Genomic DNA, 18920 nt, shown 5'->3' on the forward strand with positions numbered 1-18920 from the left:
AGAGCTGGGACTTTTCGTAGGAGGAAAATAAATTCCAGCTTGAGTACTACCCAGAAAAATTTCCTCTACAACCTTGACACTGTTACTTCCTGTGCTTATTAGCAAGCTTCCCCTTCCCCTCCATTATAAGAGGCCAGGTTTTCTATTTACCCCTTCCATGCGCATTATATGAGAGCTATCCTAGCACAAGAGTGAGGACACAGGTGGCCATAAACCACATGTGTTGACGGGAGCAGGTGAGGAATTGATCAGTCACCAAGTACCTTCAAATACCATGTTCGTCGCATATGTGTCTTTAGTTGGTATGATAGATACAGAAAGACTATATGTAAAGTCTTTAGATTCATGGCACTAACACACTTTATTGAGAACCTACTGGGGCCAGTCACTCAGTGCTCGTCAGAATCTCAGAGGCTGGTGGAAGAGACCTGAAGAGAGGTGAACACAGGAAGTACATAGGAAGGGACAAAAACCAATAAAGACCAACACTAGATTGAAAATAGCTTGTCACTTCTCTGTGTTTGTTTATAAGGGAGCGGGCTCAGTGAGGTTCAGGTGATCAGAGAGGGCTTCATAGAAGCTGTGGAAGAGGTAGCTGATTGCCACCAATCCCAGGTAGTAAAGAAAGGTTTCGTGGAAAGTATACACTCTTATCACAGCCAAGAGGAGCCTAAGGAGACGTGATGTCTAAATGTAATATGGTGTCCTGAATGGGATCCTGAACAGAAAAAAAATTAGATAAAATCTGAATCAACTGTGAACTTGAGTTAACAATACTGTATTAATATTGATTTATTAATTGTAAGAAATATACCATAGGAATATGAGATGTTAGTTATAGGGAAACTGGGTGCAGACTATATGGGAACTCTCTGTACCATCTTCTCAATTTTCCTGCCAGTCTAAAGCTGTTCTGCAAACTAAAGCCTATTTTGAAAGAAAGAAAAAGCAGCCTTAACAATCTACAGAATATCCCTGGCATGGTGACAGGAGGGAGTCAGTTTGACAATGACCCTTTTTTTGAAAGAAGTGACTTTGTCGTTAAATGCCATGTTTGTGACTCGATCATCAATTCCTATAACGATGCTGAGTTCTTGCCTGCTTTCCCGTGGTTAATTTTTGGCAGGCAGCAGCAGCATTTGTGCAGTGATTACAATTTTGTGATGCATTGACAGTAACCAGGGTGCATAATGGATCTTCATCTCTAATTACTTTTCTCTCCACAGGTGTCTGGAAAGGGTCCAGATGGGAATGCACACAACCTCCGCTTTGAGGGGATGGAGAGACAGTACGCCTCCTTACCCAGGTAGATCACCATCCCACCCGCACATAAAGTCTTCAGAAAATACACATGAAATAGAAATCTGGCTCTGAAATGGGAAGTATGTTATAATTTTGCCTTACTGCATCTGCCACAGCCCTCGTGCCATCTTCACAACTGTGCTAATAATTGAAACACTTGTGGGTTATTTTTTAAGGGAAGAAAATAGTATATCATTGCAATTGAACATGTCAGCAAGAATATTGGATTCTGAATGGAAATCCTAAGCCATTGCTATAAACATGGTATTGAACAGCCTGTACCCAGCTTAGAGACAATAAAATAGTAAATCCTCTGTCCTAGGAATTACCCACAAGGAAGGGCATGCCAGGCTCAGCCCTGGAGCTTCATGGGGGTGTTAAAAAGCAGGAGAGGAATATGAACCTGGAAAGGGGTTCTTTGCTTGATTTAGAGCCTGACCGTGTTCTTTGGGCAATAAGCAAATATTGCTGAGAGGCACCGACACAGTGCGGGGAAAAGACAGCTGCGTGGGAAAGTTCGCTTGGTGATTCTGGCCTAACAGGATCCACTTATGCTGTAACTAGACACCCCTGAAAATGAGATACAATTCTCAAAGGTTTGTGCTCTTATCTGTGAGATGAAGAATCATTTTAGTCTGTAATCAATGGCACATGACAAAGAGGAAACCTTTCCAGGATGACATGCGATGCAGTGACCGTGGGAGTTGAGCGAGTTGAGAGTGTGAGAATCTGTGAGTTAGAAAACAAAAGACAAAGAAAGGTTAATGCCAGGCAGAAAACTGAAATGTTACAGAATATCTGCGGGGTGGTGGGGAGGACCCTAGGTAGATCTTTTCTGTCATCATACTGAATTGTTAAAGTGCTAACTCAGAGCTGGGTTACCGTTTTGAGTTGCATGTTGGCTATATTCCTGTGTGTGAAATGACAAAATTAACAGCCCGAATATTACAACAGGCATAGCCCAAGTGACCGTTTGCTCTTATAAATAGTATGTTGATTTTCAAAAGTAATAAAATCTCAAATCTAGCAGAGAACCAATTTTCAACACTGATTGGGCAGGATACCCAAAATACAATATTTTAAAAGCTCCTGTACAACTATATTTTATCTGCGTTTTCCCTTTTTATATGTTGTCTCATAGTTATTTTTCTCATCCTTGATTTCTTTCCTCTCCTTATTTTTTTCCCTGGCTTAGTATTTTGTTTTCATTTTAAAAAATAGAAGTAGTCTCCAAAATTCATTTTAAATATAAAATTTCTGGCTTTCAGTATTGAAGTGCATGGAAATTGTGGTTAAGGCAGATGGAAAGTACTATATTCTTAGGATGGGAAGAAAAAGGAAAACTGGAAACAGTTTAACGTCTTCCTGGCCAACTTGTACTCAGACTTCGGAAATGGATTTTTTTTTTTTTTTTTTTGGTACAAATCAAAAGCACAGAAATAGCATTTATAAGTACAGAAATTCAACAAATTTCACTCATTCATTCCTTCCCCAAGTATCTACTGATCATCTACTATGCATCAGGCCCTGAGAGTCTGGAGACCGGGGATGCCGTGGCTCTAGACACCTAGACAAGGACCCGCCATCTAGGACAGGGGGCAGCAAAACAACTTTTTGTGAGAGTACAACCAATGCTTAGATTAGTAATGATTAACATAAAGTCCTCTGAATTTCCAACTCCTATTTATTTTAATTAATAAGCCCTGAAATGCTCAGCCATGGCTGACTCTAAACACATCTATTTTAGGATTAAACACTGTGGAGGGAGTGTTTTTTTTTTTTTTTTTTTTTTTTTGCGGTACGCGGGCCTCTCACTGCTGTGGCCTCCCCCGCTGCGGAGCACAGGCTCCGGACGCGCAGGCCCAGCGGCCACGGCCCACGGGCCCAGCCGCTCCACGGCATGTGGGATCCTCCCGGACCGGGGCACGAACCCGCGTCCCCTGCATCGGCAGGCGGACTCCCAACCACTGTGCCACCAGGGAAGCCCCGAGGGAGTGTTTTGACAGAGGCAATACGTTGATGCTGTTTGTGGCTCTGGAGCTATCATCGCAATATATGAATTGACAAAATCCTGCCAGCCCCGAGAATAGAACTGTAGCCAAAAGTGAAGCATCTTAGACTGAAAACGGTTTCGACGAACGTTGCCCTCACACACGTAACACAGTGGTAGAAGTGATGGGCTGTACCTTTTTAGCTACCTGGCAAGAAGGAGTCATGATGGACGATAAATAAGGTTCAGACAAATGCATGAGAGGTCCCCGGCACTGGTTTCTTAATGCAGGGGCTTGAACTTGAGTTTCCATCTCAATTATCTAAGGGGGATATACAAAGTATCCCCACCAGCATGCTCTAATCCGTCGAGGGTGGGTCCATATTTACCCAACGGGATGCAGAATGCCGAGGCAGGGGACAAGCTACTGGCTTCTCTGTGCCGGTGACATTTACCCTGGTTTTCTAGTCTTCTCCCACCCCTGGAGATTTTACTGTCCACTTAATTGAATCACCCCAGCTCCACTGCTCCTTTGGTCAGGGGAGTGAGGCGAACACATCTCTGTAGGCACCAGATCCCCTCTTAGTCACAGAGGTGGGGAGCTTTAAAATATTTATGGAGTTAAATTTTTAATTAAAAATCGGAATAATTCTATCTACAGGAAGTCAGTGGCCAACCTTATAGGGGACTTAATATGCTACTGACTGACTTGGTTCCTCTGCTGTTTGTGGAGAGCATCACAGGAGTTTTAAGATACACTCAACAGTGTTGATTTATATGCCAAATCTGGAGCCATCAACACGGAGAGAAAATGCCCGCCAGTGCATGGAGTTGGGGAGGAGCCCCGGTCAAGGGACACCCTGCTATGCTTTCATGGAACTCTGTCGTTTTAAAGTGGGCCGTGCAGCCTGCTGCCAGGCTGGATGACACCTGACAAAATAAAGCCAGAACCCTAGCCAGTTCAGGAAAAAGATAATGCCCAGCACTGGCTAGTTATGAGGTTGCCTAAGGCTAAGGGCTAAGCGGTGTTAAGTGTTATCATTAAGCAATTTTAAATCTTCTGCCTCTGAAGAAAAATGACTTTATTTCTTTTCTCCTGAGGGTGCTGTTTTGGAAAGCGAGTACGGTTGTACTACAGCCTCGTTAGCAAGCGCCAGGCTTTTCCCAGGGCCAGTGTTTTAGCATCCTCTCCAGCCCCCACTTCTCTCTGGTAGTAAACAGAGCAAAATCAGCATCCCCTTATTCTTGCCTGACACAAATTATTACTCGCCCTGGGTGAGCAGGGAAGTGGCTGTTTCCAGGGCTGCTCTAATATGTGAGCAACAACGTGCGTATTTTTGCAAACAGCTTCTTTTTCACTTCAGCCTCCCAGCCTCTTTCAATTCTCGAAGGCCCCATTCTGATTTTACAGGCCTCCTCCAGGTCCGTCTGTTCAGCAGTGAACTCTCTCCTCTCCCATCTGAAGCCTCCATCCTTCCCACCTGGCCCATCCCCGGCCCCATGGGATCCCATTATCCCTTCTCTGCAGGTGGCTCAGTGCATCAGCCCGTGAGGTTGCTCTTCCGGGCTTGTAATCAAGTGTTGAGTCCTGAGGAGGGAACAAAAAGGCTCTACATCTCTTCTGTGGTCCTACATGCGTGAGTGCTGAAAGGTTGCTGGAGAAACTCATACAAGCATTCACTGGTTCCTCTACAAAATTCACATTATCCAACCCCAGCTGGGCCCCTGCTGCTGTCCAGAATTCCTTCTAGTCGTGCTGTCGACTCCCTTGACTATCCCCACAGTGGCCATTCCAAACCTTTTCTGCTCCCGTTAAGTTCTGCAAAGATGACTAAGCCCCCCAAGCCCAATCTCTAGAGATGATCTCACTTCCTTTCCTTTACAGCCTTGAGACATTCAACCTTAGTTCCTCAACTTCTCCCTACAATTCAGGCTTGCTCTGTCTTCACTAACACACACTTCCCAAGGGGAGACATGAAGGCATGGACTTGGAGTCAGGCCATAATTACAGCCCCATGCATCACTTCTCACCTGGGTGACCTTGGGCAAGGATCCAACTGGTCCAGGCTCAGTTCTTTAATCTGCAAATTGGGGATTATATTAGGGACTCTGTACAGCACCTGTATGAGTATTAAATACAAATGATACAAGCAAAACCCTTAGTGAAGAGCCTGCCTGACATATTTTAAGGATTCTTTTATATTGTTAGTTCTTTTTAATTTTCTCTCTGGGGATGACATGTTCCTTTCTTTTATGAGTCAAACCTATACAGCAGAGCTCATTCTCACTGGCTTCTTGGGGGGCCCTACACAGTCAACTACCCCTCTCTCAGCTGCATCTTTAAGCCCTTGGCAATTGCTTTCCTCCCCCTGCCTACTACTCTGAATGCATAGTCTCAGCCGCACAGTTCACTGGGAATCCCTCAGCGTGGAGAAGGGAAGCGTCAGCAGCTCATGGAGATATGCTGGGGACATAACTGAGGCTGAAGGATTAGCCAGCGCTTAGGGAAGGACCAGCAGTCCGGATGATCAAGGAAGAGGGCACAGGAAACTGAAATGATCTGAATGATAAGCTGTGCTGTGGACATGCTGGGAGACAGCAATCCTTATAAACAGGGAGCTCATATCAGGGATATAGGAGTTGACTCGGGTCTAGGCAAGAGGCTGTGGCCCCTGGCTAATAAGACTTAGATGCAGACCCAGTGTGTCCCCGGTGGTGGAGACCCACCCAGTGTGAGTTAACCAGCAAGGCTGGACATGATGTTTGTGCTCCTAGGACAGATATGATGAGGGAGCAACACTCTCTGGACCAGTGCGGGGAAGTCCTGAGATATCGCGAAAATACTCCTGTTGTCTCAGGACTGGACGGTGCTGACTGAGCCTGCAGCTGTAGTGACTCATAGCCGAGCAGGGCTCAGGTGGCAGGACTACCCCCTGAGCTTGACTGTAGTCCATCCGAGAAAACAAAGATCTTCCCTTAACCCTCCTTCCTCCTCCAATTCCCATTTTCCTGCTTTAGGAAAAAGTGGCTCTATTTCCACACCACCCACTGAACTCTTGCCTCTTGCCCCAGGCTTCTGAACATGTCACTGATGCTTCCAGCCCTTTTCTTTCTTTCTTTTTAATTTTTATTTTCTACTGGAGTAGAGTTGATGTACGATGTTGTGTTAGTTTCAGGTGCACAGCAAAGCACCTCAGTTATACACACACGTCTCTATTCTTTCCGGCCCTTTTCTTTTTCTCTTCATTTTTTTTTTTTTTTTTTTTTTTGCGGTACGCGGGCCTCTCACTGTTGTGGCCTCTCCCGTTGCGGAGCACAGGCTCCGGTCGCGCAGGCTCAGCGGCCATGGCTCACGGGCCCAGCCGCTCCGCGGCATGTGGGATCTTCCCGGACCGGGGCACGAACCCGTGTCCCCTGCATCGGCAGGCGGACTCTCAACCACTGTGCCACCAGGGGAGCCCCAGCCCTTTCCTTTATGTGGATTCTGTCTGAGCTGCCTCCTCTATTCTTATAGGTTCAGTTCTCATCACTACGATGATGAATCCAAAATGAACCTTCCTATCTCACTCTTACTGTGACCCAGTTACAGCTGCTGCTTAAGGTACCCATCCTTCTACCTCCAAGAGACCTCAAAGCCCCCGTGCCACAACCCAAGCCCTCTGCCACCTTTCTGTAGTTCTTCCTTCTTTCAACGTCCATAACATTGATTTAGCGCTTTACCAGCGCCACCGAAAACACCTTGAATTAGATATTGATTCTTTGCTGCCACTTTCCACTACTGTTGGATTATAAATCCCGTGGAAGAAAGGATATTGTTTTATATCCATCGTTTTTTACACCTATCAACAGGACCTGACATAGGACCACGTATACAGTAAGTTTTTAATACGTGGGTACAAAGATGAGAATAGATTTGTTTTTATATAAGTAAGTTGTAGGAAAAAATTCCTCCCAAGATTTTTTGACCATTTATTTTAGGGCACTATTTTCCAGGAAGAGTATTGATTTTCCCGTGAGAATGTCCCTTTTCCCTGGAATCAGTAAAGCCCAGACTTCCAAATAGTTATCTCCTGTTGAGCGCTTACCATGTACCAGGCACTCTTCTAAATGCTTTGTATCCACTGACTGACTTAATGCTCACAACAGTCCTATGACTCAGTACCAACCCTATTATTATCCTCATTTCATAGGCAAGGATACAGGCAGAGAGAGATCAAGTGAAATTGTCCAAGTTCAACAGCTGGAAGTGGCAGAGTTGGGATTTGAACCCAGGCAGTCTGGCTGCAAGTTTGTACAATTAACTTCTGGGGCTCAGGTCGTCCAGCTCAGAGTCACACCCACACTCTGCGATTATCCCATGTCCTTGTCTTATTTGCTCACCTGCTTATCATTCTCACTAAAGTGTAAGTGCCTTCGAGGACAAGGGACCGTATTTTCTTCATCTTTGTGTACGACACAGAACATCACTAACAGACAGGCTTGGTAATGCCTTTCAACTGTTTCTGCCATGCTGTCATAAAATCAATTCTTTTCCCATTCCCTGGGGTCCTTCCCTTGAAATATGAACAGTTTAGTGTGTAATTGCTAGATGAACATTAAGCAGTAGACTTTGCCTACCAAGAAGGGAATCCTGTTTTGTCAGAACACTCCTGAGAGTTGAAAAAGCGGTATCTGCAAATTGGTACTTTGGTTCTTTGAGATTAAAATTAAGATCTATCCAGAAGAAAAAGGATGGCGATAACTTTTCTGGTGGAAATCTGCATTAGCACTCCCGAGGAGAGAGACTCGCTTTCCCGAGGCTGACGCAGGACAGAGGCCTGCTCGGGCCAGGTGTGGCTTCTGGTCCTGATGATGCTCTCGCCCGTATTCCGTGAGTTACTTGACGGGGAAGAGACGTCTCTCTGAACAGCTCAAGCAGCTAGAGCGTGGCTGTGTCATGAGAAGCAACATACTAGAACTGATTTTGGGCAGAAAGAGCGACTCTAGAAGGAGCTAACAGCTTATGCTTGCTTCCTGGGAGCCCAGAATAAACTCGCTTTCTAAGTGTGTTCCCAGTGTTTTGGTGCTGGTGAGGACCGTGTTCAGGTCAGAAGAACACGCCGTAAGAGCATACTTCCGCTTTAATGTTTCCGTTAGCTCACTTTGTGGGTTTCGGGTTTCTCGTCTGTCTGTGCCGTTGCCCAGCCCCAGTAAGACTCGAATCACAAGTGCACGGCTAACTTTGAAGCCTGCAACATGCTCAGCGCCTGCTAGGTTACATCATCCACAGAGTCGTTTACCTCACTGCTTAAGGACACTCTCCCTCTCTGATTTCTCGTTCTCATCTCCAGTTAGCTTCTGCTCTGCTCGCAGCTATTGAATTTTCCTTGGCCGACCGTGCCTTGTTTTCTAGCCCTTGCTAAGCAGTTGGCAGTGACATTCAAGTTCTGCAGAGATCTCCACCAGTGGCACAGTCCGGGTCGTTGCTGAAGCTAACGGAGGTCGTGATTCAATGAGTTCAGTGAAAACTTGAGCAGTCAGCAGGTGTATATACGTGTGAGCGTGTGTCCGGTGCGGGTGGAGGTTTGGCCACGTGGATCTGTAGAAGTTGACAAAGTCTCCATACTGCCTAATCGAGTACTTCTCTCTGCCACAAGGCCAGTTTGTCAAATAAGATGTTTCACGAAAATATATGTACTGCTCGCCACAGCCCTGGCAGCTGGTCGAATGTTCATCCAGGGTTTGAGGCCATTACAGCTAGTACTTTCTCTCAGCAAGTCTCTAGACGGAGCCCTGTCGCATTTCATCTATAGATCCGACAAATCAAGACCGGTCTCCCCATCACCCTCCTTGTGGCACAACTTTATCGGAACAGCCTTTCTTGCAGTGAAAAGCTACCTCTCAGCATCCCTGTCTATGACTGCTGCTCTGACTTTGCAGGCCAGCTGAGATGGGCTGAGGAACTTGTCTTTAGCTCCTCTCCCACATCTGCATGTGACAGAGTTTAATGCTTTTGAAAATCAATGGAGCTCTTTTAACCCACCAGATTCAATTTTCTCATCCTTTCTCCTCAGTCCCTGAAAATCTAGTCTCTACTACCCCTGCCCTGTAGAGTAAGCTGCCTATTTGACTGGCCCTTCTACCACCTCACTCTTAATGCAGAGGACAAAATGATGAATTAGCAGCAACTTAATTCTTCGTGAGATTAAGATGTCTCTCAAGATGTCAACTCAAACTTCCTGAAACATGCAAAAAGCCCTAGCATGTAGTACCGCCTTAAGATGCCAAACAGCTGAGATCAGGGGGTTAATGCTACTGCCGTATCATTTTTATGTCACTTAGTTCCTCAGATAAAAGTCCGTTTTAATCAAACTTTTTATCATTTCCTCATAGCCGATATATCCTTGATGCCAGTTGGAATATTTGATATTAATTATTCAGTCGAAGGCCTCCATTATGAGTTTAGTTAGAATGTTAGTGATTTAAAACAAGTTCGGACCCATTACGGTACTGATGTCCCCAGAATTGTTTTAAATGAATCTTTTTTTTATTGAAGTATGGTTGAATTATGATGTCGGGTTTATTTCTGCCGTACAGCAAAGTAACTCAGTTATATACATATATACATTCTTTTTCATATTCTTTTCTGTTATGGTTTATCCCAGAGTACTGAATATAGTTCCCTGTGCTATACAGTAGGACATTGTTGTTTATCCACTCTATATGTAATAGTTTGCATCTACTAACCCCGAATTCCCAGTCCATCCCTCCCCCCGCACCACTCCCCCTTGGCAACCACAAGTCTGTTCTCTATGCCTGTGAGTCTGTTTCTGTTTTGTAAATAGGTTCATGTGTGGCAATATTTATATTCCACATATAAGTGATATCATACAGTATTTGTCTTTTTCTTTCTGACTTACTTCACTTCGTATAACAATCTCTAGTTGCATCCATGTTGCTGCAAATGGCATTATTTTGTTCTTTCTTATGGCTGAGTAGTATTTCATAGTGTATACACATGATATCTTCTTTACCCATTCATCTGTCGATGGGTATTTAGGTTGCTTCCATGTCTTGGCTATTGTGAATATATGAACATAGGAGTACATGTATCTTTTTGAATTAGAGTTTTGTCTGAAAATATGCTCAGGAGTGGGATCGCTGGATTATGTGGTAATTCTATTTTTAGTTTTTTAAGGAATCTCCACACTGTTTTCCACAGTGGCTGCACCAACTTTCCACCAACAGTGTAGGAGGGTTCCCTTTTCTCCACACCCTCTCCAGTATTTGTTATTTGTAGACTTTTTAATGATGGCCATTCTGACTGGTGTGAGATGGTACCTCACTGTAGCTTTTATTTGCATGTTTTAAATGAACCTTGGTGGACCACATGTATTAAATTCCATAGATTTTTACTTTTCCCTCATTTTCCGTAGAAATTCCTAAACTGTTACATATTTGTTAAGCACTCTTTTTAGAAGAAGAAGAAGCTGTGCTTGCTATTTCAAATAGAGTGCTAAATCTGGCATTACCTTGAACTTGAAACATGTTAAGATCGGTAAGCTGACATCCGTGTTTTCCCTCCTGCACATATATTTTAAAGTTTTAGCATCTATTTCCCAATTCTCCAGCGAAAAGGAAAGAAAAGAAGGTTATTTTGTGCATAGGAAGGTACTTAGAGTGTTTCTTTATCTCTAATTTCTCATAGTCTTTGGTCATTCTTGATGTCTGCCTATTGTATGGTCATTCTACCATCTGCCCCCAAAAGTTCCGCGCGCTGGAATTACTGCGGAGAGTTTCTTGACTGCGCCGAGCTGTTATGCACGATGTACCGCTCTCCCTCTGCACCCGCCTCCCCATCTTCTACATCTCTCCAGCCATTTGCTACCGTCTCTTGGCCCAAGTTCCTGGGTTTGCTGTATACAGGTTTTGTCCTGGCGTCAACCTACTGCAGGCATAGACACTCTGAATAAACCAAGTATATTAATTCGTTGTAATATCTGGTTTGTATGTATTTCTGAGGCCTGTGCTTTATGATTCTTTGAAGTGACATGATACCCCCAAAACATGCAGGGATCTTGGATAAAAAATGAATGCCTCCCCAAGAATATGCAGGGGAGAATGGACAGCCTCTTCAATAAGTGGTGCTGGGAAAACTGGACAGCTCCATGCAAAAGAATGAGATTAGAACACTCCCTAACACCACACACAAAAATAAACTCAAAATGGATTAGAGACTTAATTGTAAGGCCAGACACTATCAAACTCTTAGAGGAAAACATGGGCAGAACACTCTATGACATACGTCACAGCAAGATCCTTTTTGACCCACCTCCTAGAGAAATGGAAATAAAAACAAAAATAAACAAGTGGGACCTAATGAAACTTAAAAGCTTTTGCAAAGCAAAGGAAACTGCAAACAAGACAAAAAGACAGCCCTCAGAATGGGAGAAAATATTTGCAAATGAAGCAACTAAGGATTAATCTCCAAAATATACAAGCAGCTCATGCAGCTCAATGTCAAAAAAACAAACAACCCAATCCAGAAATGGGCAGAAGACCTAAATAGACATTTCTCCAAAGAAGATATACAGATTGCCAACAAACATATGAAAGGATGCTCGACATCACTAATCATTAGAGAAATGCAAGTCGAAACTACAATGAGGTATCACCTCACACTGGTCAGAATGGCCATCATCAAAACATCTACAAACAATAAATGCTGGAGAGGGTGTGGAGAAAAGGGAACCCTCTTGCACTGTTGGTGGGAATGTAAATTGATACAGCCACTATGGAGAACAGTATGGAGGTTCCTTAAAAATCTAAATATAGAACTACCATACGACCCAGCAATCCCACTACTGGGCCTATACCCTGAGAAAACCATAATTCAAAAACAGTCATGTACCACAATGTTCATTGCAGCTCTATTTACAATAGCCAGGACATGGAAGCAACCTAAGTGTCCATCGACAGATGGACGGATAAAGAAGATGTGGCACATATATACAGTGGAATATTACTCAGCCATAAAAAGAAACGAAATTGAGTTATTTGTAGTGAGGTGGATGGACCTAGAGTCTGTCAGAAAGAGAAAAACAAATACCATATGCTAACACATATATATGGAATCTTAAAAAAAAAAAAAGGTTCTGAAGAACCTAGGGGCAGGACAGGAATAAAGATGCAGACGTAGAGAATGGACTTGAGGACACGGGGAGTGGGAAGGGGAAGCTGGGACGAAGTGAGAGAGTGGCATGGACATATATACACTACCAAATGTAAGGTAGATAGCTAGTGGGGAGCAGCCACATGGCACAGGGAGATCAGGTCTGTGATCTGTGTCCACCTAGAGGGGTGGGATAGGGAGGGTGGGAGGGAGATGCAAGAGGGAGGAGATATGGGGATATATGTTTATGTATAGCCGATTCACTTTGTTATACAGCAGAAACTAACACACCATTGTAAAGCAATTATACTCCAATAAAGATGTTTTTAAAAAAGAGTGCCTCCCAAATGCATGAGCACATGCATTTAGTTTCCATTTTTATGTACCAAATTCTGCACCTAAATTGTTTCCAAGATGTCATGTTTATTCCTAAACTAGCCAATTGTATTTGAAAAGAAAATCAAACTAAGAGCAATTAAGGCAAAGGAAGTAAGGGGAGTGTCATAAAATATACCGAGTGCCTACCATGTGCTGTGTATTTTACATGCATGGTCGCATTTTATCCTCGCCATCCATGTAGAAGTTAAGATGCTCATTTTTTTTAATTTAAAAAATCCATCCTTGAAGTGGCAGAATCAGAATGGAATCACAATTCAAACTCAGTTCTTTCTGGTTTCCAAGGTCTTTTTTACTTTGCTTTACCACACCTCTAACACGGACAAGTTAGGGAGAGGTTGGAATACCTCAGCTTTTTTCATGAGCAACGTGAGTTCATGGGAAGGAAGATATCTAAGGTCACATTACAAATTCACCCATGTTCATTGTCCTTTAGGGCTCTAAAAAATGTTGAACCCTTCAAGGGTAAAAAAAAATCATAATAAAATACAATGAGACAAATAATAGGGAATTTATGAGAAAAAAAGAAAAATACTTTCAAAGCATATCATTTTCATTCTTATATCACTGTGATAAGTTTTCCCTAAGTAAAAACAAGATGGCCACATTTTCCTTCCAACAATAATTCTGTTCCTATTGGAAACGTAAATAAGGATGTAAACAGCTCAGCCTAGGGTTGTGCGTGCACAATGGCTACAAACCCCAAGTGCGTAGACCAGGTCCCCAGCCACCAGACTGCACTCTGCGCTACCCTTCCGCAGAAACACTTGTGACGGGGCATGGGGTGGAACCAATATTTCTTAAGTATTCATTATGCTTCAAGAATTTTAGTGGGCACTTTAAATGTTTGAGTTCATTTATTTCTTGTAACAATCCTGAAATAAATCGTATTATCCTTATTTTATGGATGAAGAAACTGAGGCTCAGAGATGCAAAGCGGTATGGCCAGAGTTGCACACAGAATATGTAGCAGATTTTGGATTCAGTGCAGCTCTTTCTACCTCTGAAACCTATAGGATCTCCATGAATCAAGTTGTCTTGTGCTAGGCTGGCTGTAAACAGGCAGGAGAGAAGCATTCAGTGATCATCCAGGCCACCCTCGCTGTGCTGACCCCACCCTAAATCACCACAGTATGTAACTGTGGGACATGAAAATGAACCAACCCCTAATAGGCTTCAAAATGACTAAGAACAGCATCCATGAACCGCAGAGTTCCCCTTTAGCATAATAAACACCCACCTCCTTCCAGCTGAAATATCTTTTAAACCGTGCTCTTTTTTTAAAGACTGTCTCTTTGTCATGCTAGTGTTTAGAAAGAGACACTAGCTGTTTCCACTTCAGCAATTTTTATAGCCAGGAAAGTATTGTTGCTTCTTTCCGGCAGATCCTCAGGGGACATGGTGAGATGCAAATGCAAGATAACCATGGAGAGCTGGCTTCCATTGACTCTGCTGCTTCAAGTCCCAAGAAGAGAGCTTTGGCAGTTGATTGCCATGGAGGTGCCACAGAAGCCCATCTGTGCCCTGGATTTTATGTGACACAGGCCCCATGACCTCAGTCAGAATGCTGGGAAACACCTTGGTCCAGCTCCATTATTTCTAGCAAAGGCAAACATTTGTGGTACAAATGTGGGAATGGTTGGTACAAAAAGAGCAGCATTCATTATGTGTTCTTCCCTATATTCCAAGTCTTTAATTAAGCCTAGATTGAAGTGATTGGGGCTTATCCCAACAGAAGGTTGTACCACTCGACAGTCAGCAGAACTGACGCTCACAGTTGAAGACAGCATCACGTGTTAAATAGGTAGGAGCCTGGCAATTCTCAGTGGCTACTCGCCACCAACAATATGTTCTGGGGCATCATTAGTAGCCTTTGAACTTGACCATTGCTTGAAAACGAAGACAGGGTGGTGACTGCTCAGATAAGGTTTCTGCCCACTAATTGCTTGCGTGTATCTGAGGCAAATGCAGACCCATTTCCAGAAATAAGAGTGTGTGACAGCCTGGGTTTTGCAAGGTACTGGAAAGAGTTGAAATTGTTGCAGCAGAGGTTTAAGACAGAAAATGAGCCCACTGAGCTATTTTGAGAAGGAGTTTGCCACGATGAAGTCTTTCTCCTGGAAACAGCCCTACAGAACCGGGATTGGAGTTTATGCTTGGTCACTTTCCACTGATATGCTGGTGCTTTGACAATTTATGCTACATGGTCTGGACTAGTGCAATACCCTTTTACAGTTTTTTTCCAGCTTCAAAATCAGGTCCATGTATAAGACAGAGCTTCTAGCCAATGTTTTATATGAGTAATTTCCTGATGTGCTGCATGTAACGTGGCCAAGATAATGTGATGGCTGCCTTCTGTGGGTTGGTTATAGACAAGTCACTTATGTTTCTACCTTGTCGACAATTTGAATTCTTCAATTTGTCCTTTTTCTGGTGACTCTTTTCATATCTGATTTTTAAAAAAAAACACAGATCAGTTCTGAACTGTTCAGAGCTAACTGTGCAACTGTATTAGCCTAAACAGATGAGCTAGGAAGGTCACCTACCCTTCCTTATTCCTTCATTCAACAACTATTTACTGGCTACCTACTAAGTTCAATATACTCTGTAGGCCTTGAAGATAGAAGTGCTGTAGGACACAGTCCCTGTACCGTGGAGCTTTTAATTCAGTGGAGGAGATAGTAATTGTACAGTCACAAAGAAATCATAAAAACTTGGCAGCTCTGCCCATTATGAAAAAGGAGAGATAAGTGATTCAAGAAAGTATAATGAGAAATTGGACCAAATGAAGGGAGGGAGTGAGCTTTGAGCTATGATCTAAAGGAGTTTAGAGAGGAGAAATAAGAAATATTCCAGACAGATGAAAAACACGTGCAGAGGCCTTGGGTAGGAGAGAACATGGTGAACAGAGAGACTGAAGGAAACCCACGAGGCTGGAACAGAGACTGCGGGAGAAAAGCAAGAGAAGTCAGACCATGGGTGGTTGTTAAGGATGTTTAGATTTATTCAAACACTAATTAGAAACCATTATGAGTTTCAGCAGGAGAATGACATGGTCAGACTTGTGTTTCAAATCGGTGGAGAATAGATTGAAGGGAGGCTGGAGTGAAGGCAAACCAGGTCAAAGGTCATTGCTGTTCAGGCAAGAGATTGTGGTACTGATGCTAGTGGAGACGGGAGAAGATGGTGGGTGGCTGGTGATGGGTTGGTTACACGTGGAGGTGTGGAGGGGAAGTAAAGCCAGGTGTCATGAGTGAATCCACACACAATGGCGTGGGTGAGGGTACACTTCCCCCAGAGAGGAAATGCTGGGAGAGGTCTAGGTTTGGGGGGGAAGATCGTGAGTATGAATTGGGAGGTGCTGGATTTGAGGTGCCTCTCAGGCTTCCAGAAGGAGACCCTGAAATGTAAAGTAGAGATGGCTCAACATGGATGGGAACCACAGTGGCTCATCCAGGATGTTAGACTAAAGCGTATCCATCAACACTGAACAGAGGATCCCAGGGTATATCAGCAGTGATGATGTAATGAACTAGAGTCTCAAACTCAGAAAGTACAAACAGAGGCAGGGGGACAGTACAGATTGCACGGGCCTGGGCTCCAATCCACGGTTGTGACTTGTCCTTATTTCTCTGTAGACAGCAGAGGCTTATCTATCACTGTCTGTGTAATTTCATTCTGCAAATGATATTTTTCTCAAGTAGGAAGAAATGGTGACTTAATGCCATCTGGCATCCTATGACTAAGCATAGCTCTGACCCCATAAAGCATAATCATGAAAGGAAGAAGGAACAGTGGAGATTGTTTTGGTAACCGTGCTGTGCTTATAAAATAGAATATCCTTGTTCTTCAGAAATACGACTGAAACATTTACGGGTAAAAAGGCACAAGTCTCCAATTCACTCTCAAATGGTTCAGGAAATAATAATATGTATATGTGTATAATAATGTGTATATATGTGTATGCATACCTGTGGAGAGAAAAAGGGGGGATAGAGGGGAAGGGAACCTAATGGAAGAAAAGAGAATAAATGACAAAGTAAATGGGGCAAAATGTAAAGAATTGGTGGATCCGAAAAAAAAAGATATAGGGAGTTCTTCATACGATTGTTGCAGTAGCAATGGCCGTGCTAACAAGGAACAGTAGAAGTTCTCATAATTTTCTCGTACAAACTCAAAAGTAAAAAATGCACTCATCCTGGAGTCTTATGCTGGGTTTTCCCCCAAAAGCAGACCCAGAGACAAAGATTTTGGAGCAAGTGATTTTATTTGGGAAGCAACCCCGGGAAGTCCTGGAAGGGGAGTGAGGAAACGAAGGGAAGAAAGCGGGTACCGAGCGCATTAATAAGCAGCGTACTGCTGCGGGCAACAGGCAGGGATCAGCTATGCAGGGCCCTCTGGAAATAGTATGAAATGCGCTCACACCTTGTCCCTCATGAGGAACCACGATGCTGCCGTATTTATCGTTCAAGTCCTATGTGTCATTGGCTGAGGGTTGCTGCTGAAGGAGAAAACTCCTCTGCAGGTCCAGGGCACTGGTAAGAGGACGCCTCAAGCCTCCAAGCACAAGTCCTTGGAGTAAGTCCTGTAATGGGTCCTCAGTGCTGAGGAGCTCTGGGCAGGGCAGGGCAGCACTGCTCCAACCCGCATCCAGTCCCAGAGTCCAAGTGGATCAGTCCTGGTTGCCTTTCATGAGAGAAAAACATGTAATTATTAAGTAGCCCCAGACTGCCTTGATGCCTTCATTTTATTTTTGGAGGAAGTGTTCTGCGAATTGGTCACGTCTCATATGGAACACAGTGAATAACGATAGCATCGACAGGGCAGCCCAAGAGCATAATCCCGGAAGAATGTATTTCTGGTTTCTCTGCACTCAAATATGCAGTTCATCAAAATGAGGTAAAGTCTTTGACAAGTTCATTTTCTTTCGAGCCCATGCTCAGAACATCACTAAAATAGAGCAGCACCTCTGGGAATACCCCCGGGATTACGGAAAGCCTCAGGAAAATGGAAATTTGGTCATAAGGTGCCTAAATCAAGCATGCCCATTGATGAAATGGGACTTTGAGTGTCTGCAGTGACTTTACTTGTGATCATGGCTGTAAACACACACCAGGTCAAGTCCTGCATGGATTTCAACATGCCACCTTTGCTCCAGTTAAGAATAACAGGACCGTGGCCAGATGCAGGGACTAATCATATATCTTTGGTCATGTTGCACCTGTAGGCTCCACAGTCTCACCTTATTTAGCCTTAGACTTTATGTTAAGATACCACTGTGGGGCTTCCCTGGTGGCGCAGTGGTTGAGAGTCCGCCTGACGATGCAGAGGACACGGGTTCGTGCCCCGGTCCGGGAAGATCCCACATGCTGCGGAGCTGCTGGGCCCGTGAGCCATGGCCGCTGAGCCTGCGCATCCGGAGCAATGGGAGAGGCCACGGCAGTGAGAGGCCCGCGTACCGCAAATATAAATAAATAAATAAGATACCAGTGTTGTGTCATGAAGCCTACAAAAGTGATCAATCACATCCAGTTCAATTAACATGCTTAAGCTCATCTTCCTGAGAACAAAAGGTATATGTCATAAGTCAAGCAGGCTTCAGGATAAATTCCTAAGGTGTAGTTACTAGGTCAAAGAGTGAATATTTTTAAAGTTCTTGATATATACTTCCAGACTGATCGCTGAAAAGGTTGTATCAACATACACCCTCACCAACATGGAATACGAAATAGTTTTTAAACTGCGTCAATTTAATAGATTAAAAAGTAATAATTATGATCACAAGCTGTTCTAACTTGTGATTCCTTTACTCTTAGGGAAGCTGAATTTTTCTCATATTTGTTGAAATTTGCGTGGATTTTTTTTAGTCTGTCGTGGCTTATCTGTTCGCTATCATTTCTGTCTAGGTTTGTCCTTTTCTGCTTGATTCACTAGAACTCTTCGTATATTAAGGAAATTAACACTTTGTCATATGTTAACTTTTTAATTTAAATTATATGTACAGTAAAGAGGAATTTATAATTTTATAAGTTAAATCTTCAGTCTTTTGGTTTATGATTTCTTCTTTGCTTTTACTGGTAT

The 18920-nt window shown here is 43.6% G+C and overlaps 1 protein-coding gene across 4 annotated transcripts in view; it reads left to right on the forward strand.

Annotated features, from left to right (window-relative positions):
- Positions 1–18920, forward strand: part of PARD3B (par-3 family cell polarity regulator beta) — a 1043826-nt gene that overhangs the window by 971580 nt on the left and 53326 nt on the right. For all 4 annotated transcript variants that reach the window (XM_065880246.1, XM_065880249.1, XM_065880248.1 and 1 more), the window contains one exon: positions 1227–1306. In XM_065880246.1, the coding sequence (XP_065736318.1) occupies positions 1227–1306 (80 nt within the window). The remainder of the gene's footprint in view (positions 1–1226; positions 1307–18920) is intronic.

The sequence above is a fragment of the Phocoena phocoena genome, chromosome 7, assembly GCF_963924675.1.
Source record: "Phocoena phocoena chromosome 7, mPhoPho1.1, whole genome shotgun sequence".
Classification (NCBI taxonomy): Eukaryota; Metazoa; Chordata; class Mammalia; order Artiodactyla; family Phocoenidae; genus Phocoena; species Phocoena phocoena.